This window comes from Anopheles stephensi, chromosome X (genome assembly GCF_013141755.1).
Source record: "Anopheles stephensi strain Indian chromosome X, UCI_ANSTEP_V1.0, whole genome shotgun sequence".
NCBI lineage: Eukaryota > Metazoa > Arthropoda > Insecta > Diptera > Culicidae > Anopheles > Anopheles stephensi.
In genome coordinates this window covers 14,809,600-14,837,494 of record NC_050201.1, presented here as the reverse complement: position 1 = coordinate 14,837,494, position 27,895 = coordinate 14,809,600, and the positions used below count along the sequence as shown (strand labels likewise).

At 43.2% G+C, this 27,895-nt stretch overlaps 1 protein-coding gene across 15 annotated transcripts in view; it reads right to left on the bottom strand.

The window, feature by feature from the left end:
- Positions 1 to 7,546: 7,546 nt before the first annotated feature.
- LOC118510114 (signal transducer and transcription activator) overlaps positions 7,547 to 27,895 on the bottom strand; it is a 43,255-nt gene continuing 22,906 nt past the window's right edge. For 10 of the 15 annotated variants that reach the window (XM_036051624.1, XM_036051615.1, XM_036051606.1 and 7 more), the window contains 7 exons: positions 24,399 to 24,756; positions 23,325 to 24,298; positions 23,125 to 23,248; positions 22,924 to 23,047; positions 22,354 to 22,843; positions 21,947 to 22,286; positions 13,980 to 16,793 (listed from right to left, as the gene is read on the bottom strand). In XM_036051624.1, coding sequence (XP_035907517.1) covers positions 15,998 to 16,793; positions 21,947 to 22,286; positions 22,354 to 22,843; positions 22,924 to 23,047; positions 23,125 to 23,248; positions 23,325 to 24,298; positions 24,399 to 24,526 — 2,976 coding nt within the window. In that variant the 5' untranslated portion in view covers positions 24,527 to 24,756 and the 3' untranslated portion in view covers positions 13,980 to 15,997. Of the gene's footprint in view, positions 13,248 to 13,979; positions 16,794 to 18,827; positions 19,653 to 19,821; positions 20,396 to 21,946; positions 22,287 to 22,353; positions 22,844 to 22,923; positions 23,048 to 23,124; positions 23,249 to 23,324; positions 24,299 to 24,398; positions 24,757 to 24,884; positions 24,904 to 27,895 lie in introns of those variants that run through there. The other 5 variants (XM_036051692.1, XM_036051699.1, XM_036051657.1 and 2 more) reach the window with 4 other exon arrangements.

Genomic DNA, 27,895 nt, shown 5'->3' with positions numbered 1-27,895 from the left:
TTGGTGCAACAACAAAATGGTAGTTCAAATGCAGGCAAGATTATATAATTATTCTAATTCCCACAACCATATAACAGAAGAATGGAAGTGATCGGCAAGCCTGCGGATGACACTTGTGTGGAGCTGACCTTGACAACACTTGCGGGAATGCCTTAACCTTAACCTTAACACCCTGTTTACAATATGGAATGGATTTATTTTTTTGCTACATGGATGTGCCAGCTGCCTTTACTGATGTACCTGAGGAGAACTGGACCATCATCTTATGATAGTTGATAAATTGACAGCAATACCCCAGCATTATTACAACCCTCATCAACACTTTTTTGGTACATTGATCCAGTTAACTAAATTGCTTTTAACCATCAAGGCTCTATAATAGGGCGCAATCATTTTTTTATACAACTTTATGAATACTTTTTATCGTATATTTTTACTTATATATTTTCCCACTTTTCCCGCAAAACCATTGCGACGACAAATATTTTGGCCTGGATCTGTTAGGTTTTTTTTAAATCCGAATCTAGAAAAAAATTACAAAATCAAATTACTTTTTTTTAGTAATTAATTATTACGGGCTGATACAAAATCAAATTACTTTGCACTAAAAATAAGATTTTTTTTTTCGAAAAATATTACGCGAACTTCTTACAAAATGATAAATAAATCATTAATACAAAAACCATCAAAATGGGAAAAGTGGGCTTAAACTTAAGGAAGTTAATGAAGGAAGCGAAGAAATGCGAGAATAAACGGCAATGAGTAATGGGAGCAGAACTCAGTTAAGATCAGATCAAAGAAATGCCGAAAGTTTTTTTTATGGGAAATAAAGAGAAAATTTAGAAAACGAGACATAAGTTGAAATTGTTTTATTTCACTTCATTAAGTGCAACTCAAAATCGATCGACACTTTCTAATCGTTTCAGCTCTTAAAACAGTTTTTTATTGTTTTTAAATTTTACATTTTATTTTTCCAATGTCCAACATTTTCCTTACTTTTCCTAATTCTTTTTGTTTTACCATATCTTTACATCATCGAAACTTTGTTTTGCTGAAATTGGTATATCTTCTTCTACCTTGGCACTATACAACTTTCTCGGCTTGCCATGAGAAGCGGGGTATGGATGGGATTTGAACCCCGGTCCTGTTAGTATATACTCGGCCTGGGCCACCGGAAGTTGGTATATACCTACCTTAACATTTGTTCTTTTGAAATGCTTCGCGTTCTAGTCCGTTCTTTAGTATCAAATCCCTTGATCGAAGAAAATTTTATACTTGAAGATTTACGAAGGTTTGGTTGCCCTACAAGTGCATTCTAGCGCTCCACAGGCATTGAACCGTGCTGCCCTTCCTGAGACCTACAGTTCCCTTTTAATAACAGATTTCTCGTTGCACGAGGAAATTAGGACCATACCGAATGATCTTCGCCCGATGGTAGTTTCGGGCATTTTCAGGGATAAGTATGGCCATTTAGACCAAAGAAGCCAGTATTACACTGATGGATCATTCTCTAGGGAGGGCACAGCCTCCTCACTTTTTAATGAGTCCGCCGAAGCATTTTTCAAATTGCTCAATGATTCGCTAATTTGGGTACCTTCTCATTGTGGAATTCCCGGCAACGAGACGGCAAACTCACTGGCCAAACAGGCGTCAAACAAGGCGCATTTTGACCGTCCAATCTCGGCCCGAGAGTTTCTTCGCCTGCCACAGCAACTTTTCCTGTCTCGCTGGCAGAGCATGAGGGAGGCGGATGACTCATTTTCTCGATCTCTCCGCAAGTGTCCATGCGGCCTTAGTCCGGTGGGCATTCATGGTTAGCGCAAGTGTCCATGCGGCCTTAGTTCTGTAAACCGGGCATTCATACGCATGCTTTCTCCACTTATGTCGAAGCATTTCGCGTTGAATGCACATCTGCAGCGTATAACTCTGGCTCAGACGAAAGTGTGTGGCTGCGGTGACGGATTTCACGATGTGGATCACCTTCTGTGGTTCTGCGTGGAGTTTGAAACCGTAAGACCGTCCTTGTTGGGCGCAGTCGAAGGCATCGGCAGACGATCGGATATAGAAATTGGAGAAGTGTTGGCTCATCTTCCGATTCGCCAGAGACAACGGTCTCATCCTTTGATTCCGCATCCCTATTGTCCTTCCAATCCATATCCGCCATTCCTTTTTTGTTATTCGTTGTGTTTTGTTTTTGTCTTAAGTTTTTTTTTCTGGGCTCAATGACTGCGTTGTCGTAAAAAGAGGGGCAGACTTTATGCAACAATGTTCTTCATCCCAGTCCCGCATTGGTGGAGTGAGTTCGGCCTTGCTGGCGTTGGGTTCGGAGGTGGTCGGCGAGTTCAGTATCGTGATTAGCAGAGATTCTGCTGTTACGGGATGGAACTCGCCGATACCTTCTGTGATCGGTGCTGGCCTGGTCGAGCTTTGGCTATCACTGCTGGGGTGATTGAGGAACTCTGTTCGTAGGCAATTGTGTATGCTGTTTTGGTTATTGTTTTAGCCCCGAACCCGATAGACGGAAGGACGATGTCCAAATTCCGATCCGCCGACACCTGAACCCCAAATCCAGCCATCACATCCATAGAAACAGCAATAACACAGGATCCAGATAACTAACATTTCCATCGTCTACACCAACAACATGGATACACACCCCGCAACCACCTCACACTCACAACCGAGCATGCCCGGGATAAGGCAAATAACAGGCAATAACAAATAAAAATAAATAAAATAAAATAAAAAAAATTAATTCAAACAAACATTTTTCTTACAATACTTTATTAAATTTTTCTCATGACATAGAAAACCTGTTTTTGCGGATGTTTTTTGCGAAGCCTTTCAAATCAAATTTTGAACACAATCTGTTTTAAATATTCATGCAAAAGTTCCTTTCGTTTAAAATAAAAACCAACATTTTTCTATAAATTTGCTGCATTTATTTTTCTTCTGAAGGTTGAATTGTAGGATAAGATGTTTCAACAATTTTTTAAACTCTGTCCAAATTCCTGTTTATACTGTACTCTAAAGATTATTTATGCCTGGTCCTGTATTTTTTGAGACTTTTAATATATATTTTTAAATTTAATGCACTTGCTTTCTCATGAACTTTTTCCTTCTTTTTTCGCAAATGATGCTTTAATCCTAAAGGCATTCATACCAAATGTTTTTTTACTTTTTTACTTTTTATTTTTTATTTTTTTATTTTATTTCTGTTGATTCGTTTCGTTCTTACTCGTTATTGTATTAAATCCTAGCCTACTTCCATACATTTAAATATACTTTTTTTTTTGCTGTTTCAATCATACATAGTCGATCGGTCCGGGTTCAAAAGTTTCATTGCGCCAATTTTCAATTCTTTTTTTTTAAGACTTTTTTCTTGGTATTTTTTTGGCGATTAACAATTACTCTATCAAATGTAAACAGTCTTCGCTGCTTTGGTCGCAATCCTCCAGCATGTCCGGGTCGAAAGTTTGAGAAGTGATCCATGGCATGCACAAGAGTATCCAGGCACCAACGAGAGTCATGTTGGTAAAATCCCAAAATTCTACCAACCACCACCATAGCACCATATTTTACATGGTTTCCAATTGTTCGATAAACTGCTGCACCGCGGTTTCATCGTCGGGTCGACCAAACGACGCTTGGGAGAGGTCGCAATTCATCAGGCAAATCACAGCGTTTATCTTCGCCACCATCCAGTCATAGTTATCGGTCGATACGGCGTGCGTTTGCAGCTCGTCCTCCAGCAACCCGAGCAGGTAAATGTAGCACCCCTTTGTATGGCTACTCAACGGTGAAATATCCACCAGGGTCCGGATGACTACCAGCAGACTCTCCATGTTGCTGTGCTGGACGGTGTACCCGTGTGCGCTTGCCATGATGAGACGTGCGGTTCACTGCTGGAAGATGTTCCAAGGGCGCACAAGTGTGTTCGAATGGCGCAGCTGACAAGCCTGTGATCGACACTGTAGTATGGTCGGAATAATGTTCACTTTGCGGTCACGATGTCACTAGCAGTGAGCCCGGAAAAACACCAAGGTAGCGTATCAAACAGAGGTAAGCTGCAGCTGCGCGTCACCGTTGAAGCCAAGACACGAATGGAATACGAATGAGTAACCAACCAACCGACGATCACAAGCCATTACGCATCAAGATGTTACGCTCACTCTCGCACACCAGTCGCGACTGGCCGTGTGTTGGTTTTGCTAGTGGGACAGAACGAAACGACTGTAGCGTACGCTGGCCCATACAACTACCCGCGATTGGCCCATGTCGCCTACCGAGCCTATTCCCTCCACATTTTGAAACAATCCACTGTACGTGCGTATCAACACCCCTTCCCTCCCCTCCCAAAATGCTTTATTGATACATCGCCGATCGTATGATTTTCGCTAGACACGTCTAAAATAGCTGAGGACATCCGGTGACTTCAGGGAGCACATGGGGGGACTTTTTCTTGTAAGCGTGTATGCGTCTCAGCAGTGATCGTACCATCGTACGTGCGGGACGTCGGCCCCATCACCGTAACGAATTGAAGTCACTAAGGGTCGAGTTTTATGGCGGGTTTCGAATGTGGCGATGGCTTGCGCGAATTATTTGCCGTCTGTGTTACAGGGTATCACTACATTTTTTGACCTCATCCCCGATATTTGGGTGCTTGGTACGAGATTTTTTGGACTCATATCTCAGATATTATTGGCCACGTCCGGCAATTTTTTGAAGCGTTATTCACAACATCTCAAATGTCTGGGAACATGTCCAAATGCCTGATATTTGTTTGACTTGATCCCTTGATGGAGGCGTATGAGGTTTCGAAGACGTTCTCAGTTGTTTTTTGTTTCTAATATCGCAATTTTTTTATGCGTTTTCGGCGACATAGAATGTCTAGGAATGCAGCAAGAAAAGCTTTCTTATGAGTTTAAAAAAAAAATCAGAATGCATCTAAAACCCTCCGAATACCCACACAATTGCTGCCGCTGATTTTAAATGCACCCTGTGCGTTATTGTTAAGTCGAAGTAAGGGATGATGCAATCACGCGTTACGACTTCGTTCGGTTGGATACGAAGATCGAGAGATGGGGCTGGCGAGAGGCGAGCGCAAAATTCCTGCGAAAAGCGTGAAGCGTGGCACAATCTCCATCTCCACTGGACATCACATCCCAGCAGTGGGATGCCTGGATGAAGCTCCCCGGGGGCTCTTAAGAGGAAGGAGCGTGGCAAGGGCAGCCCTCCCTCACGGACCCTTCACTAAGAAACATTCGAAGCTGGTAAACACGCACACTAACCTATCGTCCCAACACTTTTGCGCCCAACACAAGCGCACATTTGTCATGTATTGGGACTGTAAAAATCGACCGAGCTAAGGTGCAGCCAAGGGCACGTGCGTGCGTTGACCGATTTCCGTAAGCCTGCGGCGCAAAACTGCATCGTCCCTTATTACTACCGACTCCACCGTTGAGGCAGCCGAACGTGTTTTTACTAGTGCAGCAGTGGGCTCGATAACACCTCGACCATTAATACCTGTGCTTCGAATCAAATCTCAAAACCAAAAGCAAAAAAGATGGCTGATTCCCGGAGCAACGATTTCGCTAACGCGATCAAACTCTATCGCGACATACTGCATAATTCAAATTTGCCGGCGAAAAGGAAACGACACTTTCGGAGGTTGGCTATAGTGCTGATTGTGGAAGCTGAATATTACAGCACAAACGACCGGCCGATGATGAACGGACGTTTAATGCTCTCCTTGACCTCCTGCATAAGCGCGAGATGTATCCTATTACGAGCGATACGGGATGGAGAGAAAGCATCGCCACTGCTGGAATGATGTTAGCTGCAGATGTATGGCGTGGAGAAGACGATGAGACGCGAAAGAAGGTAAAACTGATACGCGGAGTACCGCGATTCATAGTGATAACTCTTTTGCTGTGTGTGTGTCTCTCTCTCTCTACAGTAACGCTACGCGATCAGTTTTGGATGGACTTTGGACGTGATGTATTCCAACAGGGATGTGCCAGCTGTAGAAGGAGAGATCTTTTGATTTTGTTCTTTTCGTGGAGACAGAAGCCGTAATCTGGAATGCCCGAAAGAGCCGAAAGGGTTACTAAATTTTGCAGATCTAAACTTACTGGACATAAATAAGGCAACAGGAAAAAGGGGGAGATGAGTGTGAAAGTTGGAGGAAAAGCGAGAGAGAGAGAGAGAGAGAGAGAGAGAGAGAAAGGTTGAGAGAAAGAGCGTGGGAGAGGTGAAAGGAGAGAGAGAGAGAGTAAATGAGAGAGATCGAGCGAGCGACAGGAAGAGAAATTGAGCGAGAGAGAGCGAAAGAAAAGTAGATTGTTCGATCGAGGGAGAAATTCCGAGTGTGCAAGAGAGAGAGAGAGAGAGATAATTGCAAGAGAGAAATTGATAGAGGGAAAGCAATAATTTAGAACGAGAGTCAGTACGAGAGAGAGAAATTTAAAGAACGAGAGGAAGAATGAGAGAGCGAGAAAGCAAGAAAACGAGGGAGAGATTTAGAAGAAATAGAGAGAGAGAGAATGCGGGCGAGAGAGAGAGAAGAAGGATGAGAGAGAATAGAATAGAATAGAAATACGATGTTTGCCAATTTTGAACATTTGCAGTAATTTTAAACTCTTTGCTAGTTTATTCAGCTACTTATGTCTTCTTCGTCTTCTTCTTCTTCCTTGGCACTACAACCTCGAGAGGTCTCTGCCTGACATTTCTGGCGTTCTGTGACAATTTTACGCGTAGTAAAGTAGTCGTACGGGGAGGCGGTCTAGATGGGATTTGAGCCCCGGCCCTGCCGTGTGAAGACCGGCCCCGCTATCGCCTCGACCACCAGAAGTAGGGGCTATTTTTGTCTACTTTACTTTATTCTTATGTATCAAAATATTTTTAAGTTGTTTCTTTTTTAAAGACAATTTATTGATTCATTGATCTAAACTTAGTCATGACACTGACTGGAAGTGACCCAATCGTTCCTTACTTTCACACCTAGATGGCGTTGTCAGATTCCCAAAGTGTGTATTGCGTTTAGACTATTGTACAGGCGTTTTCAACATATATTCTAAACCTTTCCAAGTTAAGAATGATCGTGTCGGTGCGAAAATATTTACTCGCGCCTAACGATTAGGCAATTCGCACTACACAATAACTACATTCGTCACAAGCTAGAGATGAATGAATGGTAGGGTTAGCGTAAATTGAAGTATTATGATTAAATTCGAGAAAATTATTTTGTAAAAGCCAACAAGGAAACATTGATTAAACGATCTTATAAAACTTACCCGAAATGAACCAGTGTCGACGTTGCTCACTATTCCACGCTGGACCGCTTCGCTCACACACACATTCGCACTAGAAGAACTTTTGTATCACAAAAAGTACCTGAGGCCATTAAAGATCGAATAAAACCAGCTAGGGACTAAAACCTATAAATTGGGTAATGTGTCCTAAACCGTAAACGGCTCTGTAAACGATTTTTAAATTTCTCCAGTGATATTGATCACTAACAAACAGACTCTTGGACAGGGTACCATTTTTTTACACAGAATTTTATTGTTTAAACAGATACAGTGTTGTGTTGGGTTTGCAACAATTCCAAAGTACAAGAAACCACACAGATCATACCACATCAGCGTTGGCCATGATTGCGCATCCACTAACTAACTGCTCCCTCCAGCATCTTCCAGCACTTCGGCTTCGTATACGATTAGCATTATTTAACGTTAAAGTTCATTGTTTGTTGTCTGGGACTGAATAATTGCGTTGAGAATGAACCTAACTGCCTCTTCATGTCCACACCGGTTTGCTTTCCAAATATTTGGCCGAGAGCTTTCGAGCCCGATACGCTAAGCTAAGGGGGTATATAAGGGTGGACCACAGGTGTGTGCCTCTGGCAGAAAAGACGTGCCTCAAAATTGCACTAATCACAACACATCAAGGACTGCCTCACCGCCAGTGCCACGACCACGTGTTACAGGAAGGGTTACTTTCTGATTTCTCGGGACACACGCCCAAAACGGACGGATCCGCTCTCGGCCTTTTAGTCTGGATATATGTATGTGTGTGTTTGGTTGTGTTGCTACTAATATGTTTGCATATTACTACGCTGTGAAAGTCCTTCAACTTCATCAGGGAAACCGATCCGTAAGCTCTTCACAATTTTTTTGTTTTGGTAAGTAAGACTCGCATTATACACCCATATTCCGACACTAGTTGTCAAAAAACACGTACCATATTGTAAATATTGGGGATGCCGCCCGTTGCCAATGTACACTGTTTGTCTCTTCCGATGCGCGCATCGGTAGTATCAGTGTTGCTAAGTTTCCTCCCGCTACAGGATGTAGTGACCTTCCCTTTGTGCCGACGACTCTTTACTTTTGCTTTACACCGACCGACTTTGTTTAGGCGACATTGGGTTTTTCACCATTACAAACCTAACGTGCACGGGTTTAAAAGCCATTTAACAATGCTAATTCTTTCTGCTGTGTTTAAGTATAATGTTCTCTCGTTCACCTTTCATCGCAGTAGAATAGAATAATTCATATTAAGCAACGCATAATATATACATAACATGTATCGCTTTCCTTATTTTTTTTTCACTAATTATCCAAACAAAAAAAACCTTTTACCTATCTGACGCAGCTACACTAAACAGCACAGCAAACAAAGCCATCAGCATCGAACCTCAAGAATTTCCCCGCTGGGATCTGGGAAGAAACAATTTCACCGAACTTAAAAAAACAGTGTATATATTCGCTATCAAATTTTTTTAAACTCGTAACGTTAATTATATTCAAATGTTTTTTCCTTTTTGTTTTCTCTTAAAATATCCTACTGAGGGCCAACCGAGCCGAGTTGGGCTCATTATAAGAGTAAAAAACCACCGTACTTAAAACACAACGCGCAATTTTCACATCTCAATTATCGGTAGTGTGTAACACACCCCACACTCGTACTGCTGCTCTCTACTATATGTCTCTGCTACCCGACTGTCTCTAATCGGCCCGTCGAGTCTTCAAAGTGTGTATGCTGCTGCTTTACTAGCTAAACTTCTTTCCGGGTATAAATTGTTAGGCTGCTGCTGTTGCTGCTGCTACAGTGTCCCATTACTATTGACTAGTGAGCGTAATGATAGATCGTTGTATTGTGAGGCTGTGGGTATGTGTGTAAGTTCCAGTGTGCTTGTTCATGGACTTACGGTGTGCGCCGATGTTTGTTGGCGGCCATTTTGCAATGACCTTCTGTCATTATGGAATATTTACGCTTTGCCTATACTAGGGTGGGCTTCTTGGTTGCTTGCTTTCTTGCATAAGGGAGCCCGGATTTATTGATTCTACACATTTCCGGAGGACTCTACTAAATCCTGTGCATGCTTCTCTCTCTCTCTCTCTCTCTCTCTCTCTTCTATTGGGAAGGGCGCCATATTAAATAGCCAGTCTATATCTTTGGGACAAGAGACACTTTCAGTACTTAGTTTGTAAGTGATGCGTTACACACACACCTATGCACACTCAAACACACATACATTGTCCCATCAGTGAGGGGATATTGGGAATTTGCTTGTACCTTGCACTCTCTTTTCGCTTTGAATGTTTTGCATCATTTTTCTTATATTTGCACCGTTTTGCTCTATATCTCTTCCTCTATCTCTCTCTTTCTCTCTATTGGTTTTGTGTTTTCATTGCAACTATTTCTATTTAGGGTATTTTGTTTTTCTTAAATCTTGCACATTTAGTTTTTCCTGCAATATGATCCAATACATCACTGCATGAGATCAATATACCTTCCCTCTTTTTTCCGACCTTAATCTCTCTCATTGATTGGCCACGTACATAAGAAGATGAATTGGTTCACAATATTTAAAAAACGATTGCGTGTGTGTTTGGGCGTGTGAAAGTTGCGTCTTCGTACACAAATGCTCACCATTTTCTGTAGGATCGTGCCAACTCATTGGCCAGAGAAAAGAGGGACATTTTCAGTCGCTCGGGAGAGCTTTACAATCATAAAGGAGAATTGAGTGAAATGGCTAAAGGAGCCGTGCAGAGGAACATACAAGTAGAACTTTTTTCGGAAGAAAGTCCTTAATCTTCAAAAACAGTTTTGACGTTTGTTCCTGAACAAATACTAGCCATATTGTAGAATATAGGATTATAATCCATGTCCTTGCACTAATCGAGCGTGAGAGGGATATTTTCAGTCATTCAGGAAAAATTTAAGGGGGAAGGGGATAAGGGGAATAAGTCCAACGAACAGGGGAACCGATGTGAACGTACTGCAGAACGTTTTCTTTAGAAGATTATGATCTCTTAAATAATTTGCCGATGGTTGTGACGCTCCAGTTCCGGAGACTCATCCAGAGCTTTCCGGAGGGGTAATTCCTAACTATAGCAAGGATGGGGAAATTCAGGAGAATGGAACAGCTTCAAATCTTGAAGAACTCTATAGAACGATGGTTTCTCATTTGAACCTAAGAAAAACAAAATGGCGTCATTTGCATACAAGATCTTACAGCTCACACGCCACCTACCGAGCAGCACACGGCATCTCATTCGTTGCCATTTTGTTTATCCTTTTTAGCTACTTTACAACTACATTTCACCTGCATTTTGTTTTCGTTTATCCTGTTTGTTTTTTTTGCTGCTACGGGCCTCTCGCTCTCTCTCTCTCTCTCTAAACATTCGTTGTAAGTTTTGTATTACATACTCTTAGAAGCTAATGATGCCGCTTCCCTATTATAGCAATATGTTCTCTCTCTCTCGCTTAAAACGCTACTGCAAGTAAACGCTCGCTAACAACACGGCTTTTTCTCAAAGCAGTTTTCTTCTTTACGTTTAAAACGCACGCGCCGGATAGACTATGTCGTAATAATTTGCACATTTCAATTGGACCTTAGTTACGTAATCGCTCGCACCGTTCATTTTGTTCACTGTTTTTTTTCTCTCCTTCTCTATCTCACACACACACACCTACTACACATCGAAGTATAATGGGTGGGAAGAACACACAGTTAGGCAGAGAAACATAGGAGAACAGCATTTGCCTTGAACACCCTACTCTATTACCCTTTGCTCTGTTGTGTTCTGCATCAGCAATAGCATACCTGGTGTGCCCGATGGGACGGATGTCCGAATGGAGCCTGGCGGAAGTGTATATGACAATGTATGAATCGGAACCAAATGAGCGCTTTTTGTGCGCTTCCTTCTTGTTTTAGAACATTAGCTATTCCATTTTGTAACGTTGCATGTATATACGTCCACAATCATGTATATGTATGTGTGTGTGTGTGGTTGTTGTGTACACAAGTAATAGTTCGTTGCCTAGTTTTGTTAAAAAGATTTTTTTTCTTTTGTGAAACCGATCATTTCTGTGAGCAACTCCAGTCAATTTAAGCTCTGCGCTTGTTGCATGCCTTATTCACTACTGTATACCTTATTATCTGCAACTTTTGTCTTAAGATCATTTCCTTTTTATTCTCTCTCTCTTTCTCTCTCACTCTCGCTCTTTTCTCTCTCTCGCTCTCGTCCTTCTCTCTCTCTCTATCTCTCCTATCTCTCTCTCTCTCTCTCAGCTAGCGCTTGTTTGTGTGGCTTTTAGGCCGTGCGTGTTGTGTATGAGTGTGTCTGTGAATTTCTACCAACACACATACTAACACGCTTACACATCACCCATAAGAGAAAGGACATTAGTGTGTGCGGGTTTATGCTTGTTGTGTACTAGTGTGTGCTTAACCTAGTTCTGGTTCATTTTCAGCATTACTGGTTGCTATAAACACTAGACTGTTTACGCTTATGTACATTCATTGTGTCTATTTGCGTGTGTGTGTTTTCTTTTTCTTTTTTCTTGCGGCATATTAGCACGCAGTGCTGAGTAACATTTATATTGTAAGTGCCAACAAAAAAAAAACATGTACACACATATGTCCACATATGTCTTCTATTATCATGTATACCGTTTTCTTACTCAAGTAATTCTTATACACATCAGAATTAACGCACACACACACAAGTACGCCACCGTTATCACTCTAGCACATCACATAATCCTTTCTCCTTGTTTGTAAGTATCTAAACAACGATCGCCATTGAACGGTAGTAGTAGTAGTACTTATACACTTGAAGTTTAATTGCACGAGACAGCATGACACACACACAAAATACATACACATAACATATGACAAAAGTGACATTTATACGGTTGGTTTTTGTTTTTTGTTATCATTTAAATTCATAGCTGTACTTTCTAGTTTCGCAACAGTCGTCCGCGTGAGATCACACCACACCCACCTCACCTCAACCGAGTTTGATCGTCGTCTCCTGTAGCCAAGAGCTCATGCTACAGCGTCGTCGTAGCCGAGAGAGTAAAATAAAATGAAACATGTTTTAAAATCAAAGGCTTTCTTTTATGGCACAAAGATGACTTAGTGAAACGCCGAACTCGAAGCTCCTGTACACATCTCGAAACCATGGTCATAGTAGCAAAAGGGGAGCTTTAGCATTAAGGATTTATAGTTTGCAAAATAAAATGCGTACGGTTGGGCTACCCGTACAGTTTTTTTTTTTCTTTTCTTCTTGAGCGATTTTGACATCTGACTAGTAATTTAAAACGAAATGCCATAACGGTTAAAAGTAAATAAAATTGAAATACTGACAGTTGTTTTGATTCGTGTTGAATCGCAATTTTGCAACAGAGGGCGCGCTAGTAGTTTTGACTTTTTAGTAGGGTAATTGATCGGCCATAATCACCAAGCGCCAGGGGTGATCAGCCAAAATGGACGATACCGATACACACAACACAAGCTCAAAACGCCAGGAGTACGAACGACGTTGGACGACCGGAAACAGAACAGTATACAGATGGCGTGTGTTTTGGCTGCAAGCTGCGTGTGGCTGTGTGTCTGAGTTTGGTAAAGACCTAAACCTAGTACCTTAATGTAGCGTAAACCTTAAGCTACCGTGCTAAATTTGCTCTCTACCAGCTTAAATGTACACACCGAACACTACTACTACCACTGGTGTCCTCTTCCTCTCGTTCATCCGAACAACAATAGTAGCGGTAGTAGTAGCAGTAGTAGTAGTAGCAGAACCCACCAAATGACGGACTCACTCACTCACTCCCAGCCGCACGACTCGTGGATTACCCCCGTACTGCCGACGGCTCAGTGGTACTGCGATGAAAACATGCCAATATTTTCGAGCTCGAAATCGGGCACCTGACCGTAATTGGTCTGACCGTAGCTGTTTCCAGGCGATATATACATATATCCCGACGAAAGGACGATGAAGGGCACACACACCGCCACATTTTATGTGTGTGTGTGTATGTGTTTTTGTAGTCGAGCGTTGTTGGAGGTGTGTTTCGGAGTAGTGGTAGGTTTGATTATACAAAAGTATGTGTGTATGTGTATGTGGTGTTGGGTACAGGTATACAAACATGTATAAAAAAAAACATGGAAAGATACAATAAATCATCACATTAATCACGCGCATTATCATTGTTTATCCAGTAAAAGAAGAATAGGCCAAGAAGACGTATTATGTTAAAACTATAAAAAAACAGAAATATATCAAGGAATAGGAATAAAATAAGAAGCTAATGGAAGGAAGAAAACAACTAAACCAAACAGCTGCACACCCCTGTCAACAACAGTGTGTGAAAAACAAATGTGCTAAATGTGCGTTGTTGTGGGTTGGTTAGGTTCAAAAAGGTGTGTATGTGTTAGTAAGTGTTTTATGAGTAGTTTTGCATAGACAATTTAAACGCCACTAGGCAATTTTACCTTATCCTCTATCTTAAACCCCAAGATTTGTAAGTCACTGTGCGCTACAACAAACACAAACGAGATTTCTACATAACAGCCTGTGTCCTCTGCTGCAGCACTAGTGATATAGAGCGGTGCCCGGAGCGGTTACATAGTTATGCATATTTGTATATATCTACTACATAGAGTTATGTTTACGGGAATTATGTTTTTTTTTTTGGTTAGCACAAGGCGGTCACCCTAATGGAAGGGACTCTTGGATCCAGTTTCCAATTTTGCTACCAGCACTACCACTACTTGTCCCTCTTTTGCTAATACCCCGATACTATTAGTCTAGACACAGTGTGCAAACACGTTTAAACACTACGGTTCATAGCTTCATCGACCGCCATCTTTTCATTGAACTAGCCTTACTTTAAAGTGCTCTGTGTGTGTGAGTTTCATGTGTTCTAGAAATTGAATTGTGTGTGTGGGTGGACACTTATGGCATTTAAATTCGATAACAGTCATTGTTTTTCTTCTTCTTAACTTTTTCCACAAATATTAGGTACGTTGAAGGACGAAAGCTCTCACATCTGTGTTGATATAAACATCACATTTAGGTTTCTGTTCTGTTGCAGTGGCTTGATGTAGTAGTTGTTGTATTAGTAGTAGTAACAGTAGCAGTACACGCACACACACAGTATAACTACAACAGCGAGGGAGATGCCAAGGTAAGGCGAAGGTATTAAGGTTATGGGGTCTCATTTTGCGGTCATCACCACGCAGTACATGCACCCCTCGCCCACTCAATAGTGGGCGAGGTCGAGGCTTGTTTTAACACGTGTACGACTCGCGCACCTATCTAGAGGGTTACAAATTGTAATATATGCCTTATATGGTAACGTTTGTTATTTCCCTTCAGAACCAGCGTTACACAAACGATTTCGATTTTTTTTTTTGGTTGAAATGTTTGTGCTTTGTTTTGTATGACTAGAGTACTCCTTGTTTTTCAGTATCTCGCGCAATGCGCACCTAAACGTATGCAAGTGTTGGCTAACACACGTTTCTACATATAATGTACTAACAATGGAAATCATTTCTTCTATATTATCGTCTACTAACGGATCATTGTGTATTATGGTTGACAAAGTCTGCATGCGTCAGCTCAATCTACTATACAGAGAGGGAGAGAGAGAGTTATCATGGCATTGTCCTTTAGCTTTAATAGTTTTGGTTTTTGTTGCTGCGTTCTTTAGATTAGTTTGTTTGATTCTCTCTCTCTCTCTCTCTCTCTCTCTCTATCTCTCTCTATCTCTCTCTATCTCTTTCTCTCTCTTTCTCTCTTTCTCTTACTAAACATGCTTGTTGATGAAGATCACCTGTCACCTGGCTGATGAAGATCACCAACTTGTGTGGTCTAACCAATTTTATTCAACAACATTGTTTCGTTTTCGTTTCTCTCCTTATTAGCCTATTTCATATCCGGAGAGTGTAGATGCGTACGGCAAGACAGCGCTGTACTATGACACTAACGAATTCGCGAGAGTACACATCAGGTGTTGTTGGCGGAGTACGCACCAATAAAAACTCCTAACAATAGTAGTAATTAGCAATTAGCAATGCTAAGCATGTGCGTGCGTGTGTGTGGTAGAGAATAGGTGCGTGCTATATGCGCGTGTGTCAAGCCAAAGGATCTTACACAAGGAGTCTAGGCATTTTCTTTCGATCGTACCGTTAAAAAGAAGGGAAAACTGATTGTGGTAGACACCCTAAGAGCTCGAGGTACAGTTAGTAAAACAAAAATGGAGCTGGAGAATTCTTTGAATTCAAACATTTCAAAAATCTCCAGAAAAGTAGGGGTCCTAGGCTAACGAAGAATTTATTTCAACAAAATTCAAAATCAAATATGGCTTATGTATACGTACAACGTTCGTGTCTTAGACAACACCTCCCCCCCCCCCTATTCCTCCCCTTCTCGTAGTTCTAGTTTCTTTACGCTAGAACCCCTTCCCCCTTCCACTGCCCCTTCACCCCTCATCGGAAGGTAACAACTAGCCGGATGATGCAAGGTTTATCCCAGAGTTCGCAGTGTGGCGTCAGGACTGTACAAGAGCCTGTATCTCAACTCGCACCCACTCAAATCTTCAGATTATTTCCAGGAAAGACAGTGGCGGCCATTACCACGGATGTCTCGAATGTCCACCCTCCCGATACAATCCCACCTATCGTCCCTCGCTTCTCCCATCAGGAAGATCCGTCACCGATCCAGCTAGTGTTGTTGTTCATATCGAGCCAGGTGAGGTCTTCTAGGCTTGCGAAATCCATCGTGTTGGCGGTGGCATTGTTGGCAGACGGGACGGAAGACGTTAACGAACGGGAGGAGGTGGATGCAACACCGCCATTTCCACCACCGTTGTCATTTCTTCGCCCACCCGCCACCGTACTGTGCGTCAGGCCGGAAGAGGAAGGGGACGGGACGGTGGTGTTGGTTGCGGTCCGTTTGAGCTGATTGCTACCGTTACCGCCCGCTAAATTCTGCTGCTCGCCACCGCCATCCGTGAAGGACATGTTGGTGAAGGAGAAGGCAGCCGGTACGGACGGAAGGGTCTGCTGTTGGTGCATTCGATGATCACCTCCGTCCGGGCTACAGTCACTAAGCGACGCATCGTCGTAGTGTTGCGGCCGATGATGATTCTGACCCCCGACGGGGCTATGCGCTGGCAGGATCGACATATGGCTGTGATGTTGCTGCTCCATCATACTGCTGTGATGATGATGGTGCTGCTGCTGGTGATGGCTGGTGGTGCCGGTAGTACTACTGCTGCAGTTACTGCTCGTCGACAGCACGCTAAGGGCGGGCGGTGGCCGCACCAAACCGGACAGTGTACTACCACCAGCACCACCACCACCATTGCCGGCAACAGCCGCCATTATCGCCTGCGTGATGCCGTCGGACTGTACATACGGCTCGAAGCTGGATGCGTAACGGTGTTGCCCATTGCCCGGCACAGAGTTGCCGGCTCGACAGTTTATGGAAAACCTGCAAACCCTCAAGTCAAGTCGAGGTGTGTGCGTATGTGTGTGTGTATGGGTTTGTTTCCGTGGCACGTGTTTGTGTATGTGAGAGGGACGTGTATTTGAGCAATTTATCCATCGATGAAAGCACACATACCAACAATCAGAGGCCAAAGGGTTGAACGGGGCGGGTTGATTGACGTGTGTTTGTGCGGGTGGTTTTGTTTTTCAATTTTTCAATGAGTACGTTTGTATTCGGGGGGGAAAAAAACATATCGTTGTTCGGTGTGCGTTTTTTTTGTTTTTTTGGTAAGGAAATGAGGAAAGGATAAGAAATAAGAAAATTAATAGAATGTTGGTGCTTGCTTAAGTGGTGCGACATTGCGCACCACTGTTGTATGTGTGGGTTTGTTGCGACGCAACACAGTATGGGAGGCGGACATGAAGTATTGGTCCATCTTGAGCAGGACAGTAGGAATTGTTAGGCCTTATAGAAACACCTTATAGAAATAGTAATGAGATATGTATAGATGGTTACAAAAAGCATATGCGCTTCAGTTGAGAGGAAGATTTAAATGGTTTCTTCCTTTGCCAAAAACAAGGAATGATAGAGGACAGAAATAGAATATGGCACAGGGAGGATTTGTTGAATGTAGGTGTTATTGGGATATGGCACAGAAACAACGCGCGCAATCGTCAAACACACACACGCGCTCCCTCACGCATACACACAAACACACACATACACACGAAGCTAAGCCACACGCACACAAAAGGCAAGCTATCCCCCACACTATGATCCTGCTGCGATAATATTGCCACTCCGATTCACACTCTTATCGCGCCGAGTGTGTTGAGTGAGTGTGTGAGTGTGGCATACATGACACAAGATGGAACAACAAAACACACATGGGAAAGGATGTGCCCCACAAAGAACGGACCACCGCATACCACCGGATGCAGATATCCATAGTGATTACCATAGTGATTTAGCTCTGTGAGTATCATTGTGGATGGATAAAATTTCATTGGTTTATGGATAAAATTATTCGTACAATTTCACGAGCGTACCAAGGACACGAGGAACAGAGCAAGAAAGGGGCATCCCACAGACACGGACTCGAAATTTAATTATACTTAGATAAGCAAACAGGATACAAAAAGCTGCAGTAATACACACGATATTCCTCCTTTTCGTGTACACACACACGCAGACGCACACACAGCACAGAGCTTCATATTGCGATTCTAACGATCTAGATGATAAGCGATTCCGATAGCCGTGGCCGTAGCGGCCCCGGTGTTGTGCACCAGTTAGAGGACGTGCTGTGCGCCTAGATATCGAATCCCCATCCCCCAACATATGGTGAAGAAGTTGATGACGTGTAATAATTAATGGGGTTGGATAGAGAGGGGGGGTTAGCTTTTGGGGGAGAGCCTAGAATGATCTTAGAGTGCTTGTGTGCGGCTTGTCTAAGTAAGAAGTAGTAGTAGTAATAGTAAGTGTATAAACACGACCAATATATATAAACGCTTATTATCAAGAGGCACGCTCTTACACAACCGCTCGTTGTTTTGTTTCCTACATTTCCTCTTTCTCTGGCTTTCTTCCAAATGTACATTCTACTATAATAGGCCCAATCAGACACTTTCATTGACATTTTGTTTTTTTTTTGTTAATACACAGCAAATGTTTTTATGTTTGTCGGTTGTAACAGACACGCACACACACATTTACACCCATTCGGGAGTTGTTACCACGGGGTTGATGATACCAGGAGATTGGTTCTACCTATCCCGGAGGATATTCGTTATCCTCCTCCAATATATATTTTTCGTTTTATCATTGGTTTTTGTGCTTCGCTTGTTTAAAAGACGTCAGGAGTAATGGAATATATTGTTACTAATTACTAGAGTCGATCTTATAAGCATCAACCGTGCAGTGAAACCGGTTCGGTTAGCCATCTTGTTTCTGTTCCTGTATGTTTTTGTTTTAGAGTATTCGATACTCTGCGCAGTTTTGCGCAGCCATTCCTTTTTTTCCGTTACCCTTGTTTCCGGATTATATCCAGGCCTAAAACTTTTGTAGCTGCCATGAAAAGCAACAGGCGCAATTAGTACCACATTTTGTTTTGTTAGTTTGTTTGTTCGCTTACCTATAAAACAAATCAGTATTACAATCCATTTGTGTTTTAACTACTACTACGGGGTGGGGGAATACGATAAGTTACATCCTTTACATCCAATTTGCTTTGTCGATGATAGCGATAAACACATACACAATGAACCTTTTTTCCATTTCACGTTAGGCAATGACAGTTTGCAACCATGATGCAAATGCCCTTTTTCTCTAGTGTGTTTGGTACAAACACAGCAACACATTTTTGACATTTTCTATTTGGCTTTTTCCCTTGGTTCCGCTTTTCACATCACATTATTTAATTGAGAGAATGGTTATTTAGCTTCATCACACACTCACATCACCATCGGCCACACTACCTTAACTTCCCATCACTACACGGGTGTGTGTGCGTGTGTGTGGGTGGAACTGAAGTAGCGTAATATTACAACAGGCTGGCTTTTTTGTTGTTGTTGTTGTGAAAAACAAAAATAGCATCCAAGTGCAATCAATCATATGTCACCTCACACACGGTACATACAGTTGGTTTTTGTTCAATTAAATTTCGATTTTTCTGTCCCGCGGTAGCCAACGCCGGATGCGGCTCCTTCTGCGTCGTTACGTAAAACAGCGCGATTGTGTGTGCGTTTGGTAGGCCGACAGTCCAGTAGTGTGCAATTTTGGATTTGTTTGTTTGTTTAGCAGTGATGGTGGATTTAGCATAAATTTAATGACTAAAGGTGCATTATCGTACTGTTCTGATAGCTGTAAATGAGGCGACACGAAAGAAAGATGAATGTTGTTAGCGGTGCCCCGAAGTTTGGCGCGCGGCCGATGTTGCATTTGTAGACGAAAAAGTAAAAAGAAAAACAACAAGAAAACGGAGAGATTTTGGATTTTTTTTTTTCAATCACAATGTATTGGGCTTTGGCCGTTTTTTTTTTATTTTGGATTTACATGCTCACAAACAACATACATATATAAAATTGAATTATCTTTATGTAGGCTTGTTTGGGTAGTGCAAATCACGTGACCGAGCGAATTATATGGGTTCCCACTCGTAAAAAAAAATAATTTTAACACAAATGAAATGGATGTATAGTTATACAGAATAAAAAAAAGTTCAAGGCATCTTAATGACAGATGCTTAAAACAGGAAAGAAAAAAATATGTTCAACAAAATCCTTTTTTTTTCATCTCGTGGTTCTACAAAAATTCAAAACTTCTTCAAAACTCAACCCTAAAATAATTTGAAACTTCTACACACACACACATTCCTACTTGCAAAAAATGTAACAAATGTGATGTGCATATCCTTTAAAAACAGTCAAAGCTTAAAGCTAAATTGGTAAGTATGTTTAAAAGCCTCAGCAAAACTTATTGTTTTACACAACTGTTTTTCATCAGCTGTATTACGCTTTCCAATTAAAAAAAAAAAAAGAAACAGACGTGGAACGTTTATTCAACTCTCCATTCATAAACTCAGCGAGCTGAACAAGGCAAGCAGCCTTGTAGTGTGGAAAATGAAAATAAAATAAAAATTAATGTGAATAAATAAATCAATCGAGAGGATAAGCATTTTAGAAAGAGAGGAACACACACATTGCACTGCATAACCTTATAAACGTAAAAAAGTTGGTGGAGAAAACAAATAACAATGAACCGGTATCTTTGGAAAATTATTTTCAAATAAATAAAACAAACAGGTTAAGGATTAGAATAGGCCTACAAGTTTTACGGGGCGCAAATGTATGCAAGTTGTGTGAAAGCTCACGGTGAAATGTGTGCATGAGCATTTAAAACATAAAATTAACATTGAAACTAACCGTTAATTTTGTAAATAAAATGTATTAAAAGCTATTATAAGTTGTCGTGAATTTTTTTTTTAAGTTTTATTATTCTTCTTCTTCTTTGGCCTAAAGACCTCTTAGGTCATGCCTGCCATTTCTGGCTTAATAGACGTAATGATGATCACGAGTTTGAGCGTTTTACACAATACTGATGCATATTTTTATAATTTTTAATAGTAAAAAATGAATTTGTTTTGTATTTACATATGGTTTAACTAAACCGTTCATAAACTTGCAAAAACGGTCCAAAACTCAGATGAAATAGTAATTTTTAGTATTTTTAAAAAGAGTTCATATACATAACATAATCAACAAATAGTTAATTATAAATCATTTTTAGCTAAAAAATTATAGAAAATTAGATCAAAACTTATACTACATTTCACAACGCCAAATGAGAATGATTTACATAATTTATATGTATAAAATTAGCTGTGAGTTTACATTAAATTATTTTCTCCTATCTCGTCTTGTTCTCATTCCACTGTGCACTTCCATGAAAGTTAGCTTACATGTGTGTTCCATGCAAACTTGTGGGCCTTTTCTACTCCTTAGCCACATTTTTTTTATAAGAAACACATCGCCGACGTCCTGGTGTAAAACAATTCCAAATGACGGGTGGTGTTAGACCAAGCGTTAGTAAGCAAGCAAATATTAAAATGTTTGCACGTGATTTACGTTACTCGTAATGAGAATACTTTTACTGGTGAAAAAGCAAACACACGAAACTACGAAGCTACATTTGAGAGACTAAACACACATAAATAAAAACCAATATCTATTCCAAGACGCGTGGAATGCTGCTGAGTTAACGAACTAAACCCCAAAAAGCGTACGGAATACAGACAAAAGGGTAATTAAAGAGGTAGCTAAATATGAAAATGTACAAAGCAAATGAGAAACATAAAGAATAAATATACTAACAAGTAGAAAGAAAGAGCACGGTGCGGCAAACAATTTACGTTACATTCGGTTAACTGATATCCTAACTAGATTTCTAGAATCATTCTATCCACATACACACACGTATTGGCACACACATAATGTTCATTACATCCCATACAATCGGTTTCTCTCTTGCGCTCTTTTTCATCTCTGATACTGTAAGTTAAACTTCTAAGCGTGCAGAACTGAAACAGAACACCACTAAAAGGAGGTTGGGATCGGGACATGTTAAACAATGTGAAACAAACACGGAACAACACTTACCCGCTCGAGGGCGTATCGCGCGACGCATCCGGGGACTGAATGTTGTAGGACGGGGTGTTCGGGAAGCTGTTCATCTGGTTGTTGGTCGGGCCGGGCATTAGTACGGCACGCACCTCGGACGCGATGTAATTCTTGTTGCGCGGTGGCCCGGCCGGTGTCGTGTACCGGTCGAACGCTTCATGCTTCGGCTTGTTCGGGTACAGATAGAAGAGATCGTCAAAGTCGCGTATACGATCCGACAGCGAACGGGTGGAGAAATCTTTTGCCGTGAACGGTTGAATGTGCAGTATCTGGGGCTGTCCGTCGTTGCCCTCGTTCACCCAAGCAATCGTAATGCCACCTACAATACAGAGAAAACAGGCTGAATGTAGAATTCTGCGGAAGATTTAAAAAATCACCATCCTTACCGAGCTCACTGTCGGAGAAGCGCAGCAGGAAGGTACCCCGGGGGCACTTGAGCAGATAATCCTCCGCCTTCGACTTGTGTATGAACCCGATAATGCTACCATCCATCCACGGGCCGCGCAAATGCTCGCGCGTTACCTTCATCGCCGCGTAAAACCAATCCCAGAACGTGAACGAGCGGTCCGGGATCGGTTCCTTGCAGAACTGTGACCACATGATCGTCAGATCGTTCGGCACCGGGAACGGGAGGTTCGTTTTGAACGCTTTTTCACACAGGAAGTGCATATTCTCGGCGGTCAGCGAACGTCCGGTAGAGGCGCGGAACTTCATGTTCAGTGCTTCGGCCAACTGGTTCCAAATCACCTTGTCCGGCACCTGGAACGGGATGCGGTTGATGTCGGCGAACGCATTGTCCCAGGTAATGGTGGCCCAGGACTGTGGTTCTTGGTTGCCGTGCACGATCACCACCACCGGAAGCGAGATAGTCCATACCTGCAACACGACCCGAGGGTAACGAGAGACAACCATTGAGTGAGCAGCAAATTTTGGGATTATAGCTTGCCTATACAGACCGAGAAGACCAAATCACCATGGCCGACGGCAAAGCTGGACTGGAAGAGTAGTGCAAACTTTTCGTCCATCACGCACTCCGTGCCCTTCTTTTCTGCGCGCTTGATCTTCTTTAGCTGCATGTTTCTGTAATTAAAATTAGCCCAAAAATTTAATCACATCACATAAGGCAGTTTAACTTTAGCTCTCAAAGCAAACGTTACCGGAAGCTAACTGATAGCTGCTTAGTCGTTTCGTTGTACTCCAGATTGCCGATGTTGTTCATGATTTCACCGCATGACTGTTCGGAAGCTTTGTTAGTTTGTTGCGTTTGCTGTGCTTGAGCCTCTGTAAAACGAAAAAGAGATTTAAAAAACCATTAGAAATCCGAGCAACAAGAGAACTAGCACCGACTAGCACTTACCGGATATGATAGACACCTTCACCTGCGGATTTACCATCTTGATGTTGAGCGTATTGCCTACCAGCAGGCGCACGGTGGCAGCGAACCGTGTGTTTGTCTTCATCACCTGCGGCGGTTGCTTTTCGATGATGAAAGTATTGGTGATCAACATCTTGAGCAAGTTCGTCACATCAACCATTGCTTGCGGCAACAGATCCGGCACATCCTCCTGCTCGACGTGCAGCTTCGACTTGTTCTTGATCGCGAGCCGGATCTGATCCTTCGTGCTCCAGATAATCTCTGCCAAACTTTCACACCACGCCTGTATGGTGTCGAGATTGCTGGCGCTCATCATCGACGCACCGTTCCCGGCGAAACCCTGGTTAATCTTCCACTGCGACAGATACTTGTTCAGCACCTTGTTCTGCACCTCGTCGATGATCAGTATCGTCTTGCGGAACCCGTCCACCAGCGCCAACCGCTTGCCGGTGCACAGCTGCAACCGATCGTTCACCATCTTCTGATGCTGGGCGAGCTGGTTGTGCGCGTGCGCTCGCATCTCCGCATTCTCGATCGTTTCCAGCTGGGCCCGGTTCTTCTGCAGCTCGTGTACCTCCAGCAGCAGATGCTCGTACTCCTTCATCAGGTTGCGGTTGTCGTTCTCGTTCGTCCGCACCATTATCTGCAGCTGCTGGACCGCATTGAACACCTCCGTCACCTCCGGATCCTGCACGTTCACGCACTCATCCGGGTAGGCGACACACTGCCGTTCGCGGTGCAGACAGTTCATCAGATGCTGGTACAGCTGGGCCGGATTGTGCGAGAACAGCTGGCGGAAGTTCCGGGCCGACTCGTTCAGACGGATCTTGATGGTGAAGTTCGTCTCCGGCAGATTGATCGCGGTCCGCTCCAGCTCCATGATCAGCTGGTTAAGAAAGTTGGCCGCATCCTGCTCGTACACCGCTTCCTGATCGTTCGTGTAGACTGGTGCATTGCTGTACGGTGAGAAAGGGCGATAGGGAGAGAGGGAGACAGAGAGAGGTTGAAATTACATTGAAGTGCACATCCCCTTTGCACACGTCCATCACTACTTACAGCAATCGTTCTTCGATCCAATCTGCTAGATAGTGGCGCACCTCGATCGGGAAGTTGCTACCATAGATGAAGCGTATCTGCTCCAGTATCGGCTGGGGTAGTTGATTCACACGCGCCCACAGTGACATCTTGCCGTTTAGTGTTTATTTGCCTTACTGCACCAAAAACTCAAAAGAGCTCGTCGACGGATTGCACACAGCCGCGCGCGCCCTAACTACTTGTCTGGTACGGGGAGGAAGTGTTCTGCTGGTCTTCCACAGGCTCTCTACTACTGCTGCTGCTGGTGGTCCGTCCGGCTGGCTTTCGGTCTGATTGCTTAATTAACACGCCAAAGGTCCCGCTCTAATGAAGCGAACGACTGCAACGGGAATAGAGGGGAGAGAGAGAGTGAGCCCAGTTAGTTGATTAGTCTGGAGAGTGGGCAATGATGTATGGGCAAAACAAAGCAAAACGTGAGCGCGGCATAGACTTGCGCCAATATTATACCCAATCGTCCACTACTCCCAATGTTCACCCTTCAGATCATGTTTAGCTCAAGGTTTTGCTGCACGTAATAGGGCGCACTATACTAGCACGTCAACACGTCTATCAGCGCTGTTGTTTCTTAGGCTTAGGGGAGGACTTTATAGTACCATCCAACTACAGAGACACACACACACACTGGCTGATCAAAAAAAAGCGATAACTCGAAGCTGCTGCTGGGTGGTACACAACTGTACTTGAAACTGCATAGGCTGCACACAACATCAGATCGCAAGTCTCAATGCACGCGGAACGACTTCACGCGAATTCTAGCGTGTGCGTGCCTGGGTGTGTGTGTGTGTGTGCTAGAGCTGTTTACAACGTCAAGCTGTGTACTCGTGCTGATGGGGAATTCCCTGCATAGAGAATGCGGTGTACATTAAATAATACCTTCCCAGTGCTCCCGGTGAGGACGGTAAGGACCCTAGCATCCCAATCTTGACTAAAGATCTAAGAAATGTAACCTCTATTTAGTAAGCTTTTGCTTTTATTTTTTAATATATATTTATTTCTCTCGGTAATGCATACAGACACGTTCGCTCGCTCGCCTAATCCGATTGACCTCTCTTGCGTGTTGCAACTTGCTATAAAAATGCATCCTCCAACTTCCTGTACCGCTCACTCTCGCCTTCCTTCTGTCCGCTCCCTCTTATCCTCATTCCCCCCCCCCTTCCAATAGCTAGAGCACCGTATCAATTTTGTGGGAACACACGGTACACATTTCCTGGAAGTTGTTTTTGTTATGCGCTTTTGCCTCGCGCCTGGCACTTATTGATTGCCATACTTCATTGTATACTTAATCATCTTAGAGCCATGTTAGACACCCTGTCTCCCGTGGCACCACCAACACCAACAACTCTGGGCGAACGGGTCACTTGCCAAAGGACGTCTAGCGTCGGTCACGCACAGACCAAGGGTTTGGAAAGAAAGTGCACTCGAAAGGCCTTTAGGGGGGGGGGGGGGGGGAGGGGGTGGGCAAAAAGGATTGTGGTGACTTTTCCAACTTGCCAGTTTTAGTGTCGCCCATCAACCTTCCTTATACCATCAAGTTGACCTTCAAGCAAAACTTCAGAGTGCGGGCCTGCCTGGCTGCCTTTTTTTTTTGCTGCTTCCCCGGTTTGTGGTGTCGGAGACGTGCATTAATTTGCTATTAAAGAACAAGCTTTTAACCTTCCGACTGGCGTATGTCAAGGCTGCACACAGGCTAGAAGCACGGGCAAGGTTCAAGTAGTAGATGGCTTCCTTTTAGCTTCACCGGTTGTACACAAGCAGGAAATCTGGTGGTGTGTGAGGCTATTTTTAGCGCGCTGGACGGTGTGGTTCGGTATGTTTTATTTATTCTATTAATCGGATAATCGATAATTGGCACTCCGCCCCACCCCCCCATCATATAGCGTTACACCGTGCAGAGATAAATCTTTGCCATTAGTGCCATGCCGCTGCTGATGATGGACAGCAAGAATCATCATCAATTTTATTTTTTATTGCTCGTGTCAAATGCAGTGTTTCTCAGATTTTTCGAGCAAGTGTCTCTATCTCAAAATACCCGTCACGCGCGGACGAAGCTGTCCAGTACTAGCAATACGCCTCAGGACACATGGACTCTGTGGTATAACAGACGAAACGCTCTTAGCCGCGTTCGAGAGGAAGATGCCTGAAAGGATATTTGGCCCGATATGTAGAACGAGAAGGCTCTCTGCAATGCAGCACCGGGGTTAAAATCCCCTCCGGACCGCCTCCCCATACGCAGGACTGTCTATCCAGCTACGGGTAAAACCAAGTCACAGAAAGTCAGAAATGGCAAGCCGAGACTTCTAGAGGTGCCAAAGAAAAAGAAGAAAAATCTCCAACCCAAGCTTTAGTGTCGGGGCGGTCCGGTGGCCCAGGCGATAACGGCGCCGGTCCTCACACGGCAGGGCCACCGGGGATCAAGTCCCATCCAGACTGCCTCCCCGTGCGCAGGGCTTGACTACTTTGCTTACTGGTAAAATCAAGTCAAAGAAAGCCAAAAATGGCAGGCCAAGACCTCTCGTGGTTGTAGTGCCACCGAAGAGGAAGAAGAAGCTTTAATGGCACTCGCTTGATCCTTTGATAAGCTTCTGCTACATATTATAGAAAACGCTCAAACCAATGATGTCATCAGCGTACGACAGGATCGAGATAGACTTATAGAAGATATCTTCCTTCTTTCTTGGCCTAACGACCTCTTAGGTTATGCGTGATATTTCTGGCTAACTAGGCTTATTGATACCGCATAGTTGGATAGCCTTTCCTCATTATGGGGGGAAACGGCCCAGATGAGATTTGAGCCTCTGTCCTGCCGTGCGACCACCGGACCGCCCCCCTATATCTTATAGAAGACATAAGATGGGTAAATAAGATATAAGATGGGACTTATAGAAGATGGCTAAAACCAAGTCACAGATAGGCAGAAATGGAAGCCCGAGACCTTTCAGGGTTGTAGTGCCAAAAAAGAAGAAGATGTGTGGAAGGACAATGGAGGATCCGTTACAATGTCGAGCTGTACTAGGCTCGCCCAGGCTCCGATGGGCTCATGAGAATCCCAACCCGCAGTTATTGTTAGGTCATTCATATGCGCAGAAGAGGTCTGTAAGGCCCAAATTGAGATAGGGTAATGCTTTAAAACCAATTTTACTGTTCGAGATAAAGCCACACTTAGACGTAGATTACTTAGCTTGTGTGATCGGTCGAAAGTGGTTTTTTTTAAACATGTAGACACTTGCTTATGACGTGAGAAACTCTGGGCAGATACTTTTATCTGCCATCGCAAGTGATGCTACGGCCATTCATTTGGCATAATCGATAATTGCACTAACACATCTTTAAACATTTCGACATTTTTTGAATGTTCGTGTACCGCTCGTAAGTAATGATGTATGCATCACCAAAGCAGACAGCATTAGTGAAAGAATGCGGGTGCCAATCTCATCTGAATCACACATATCTGAGGACAA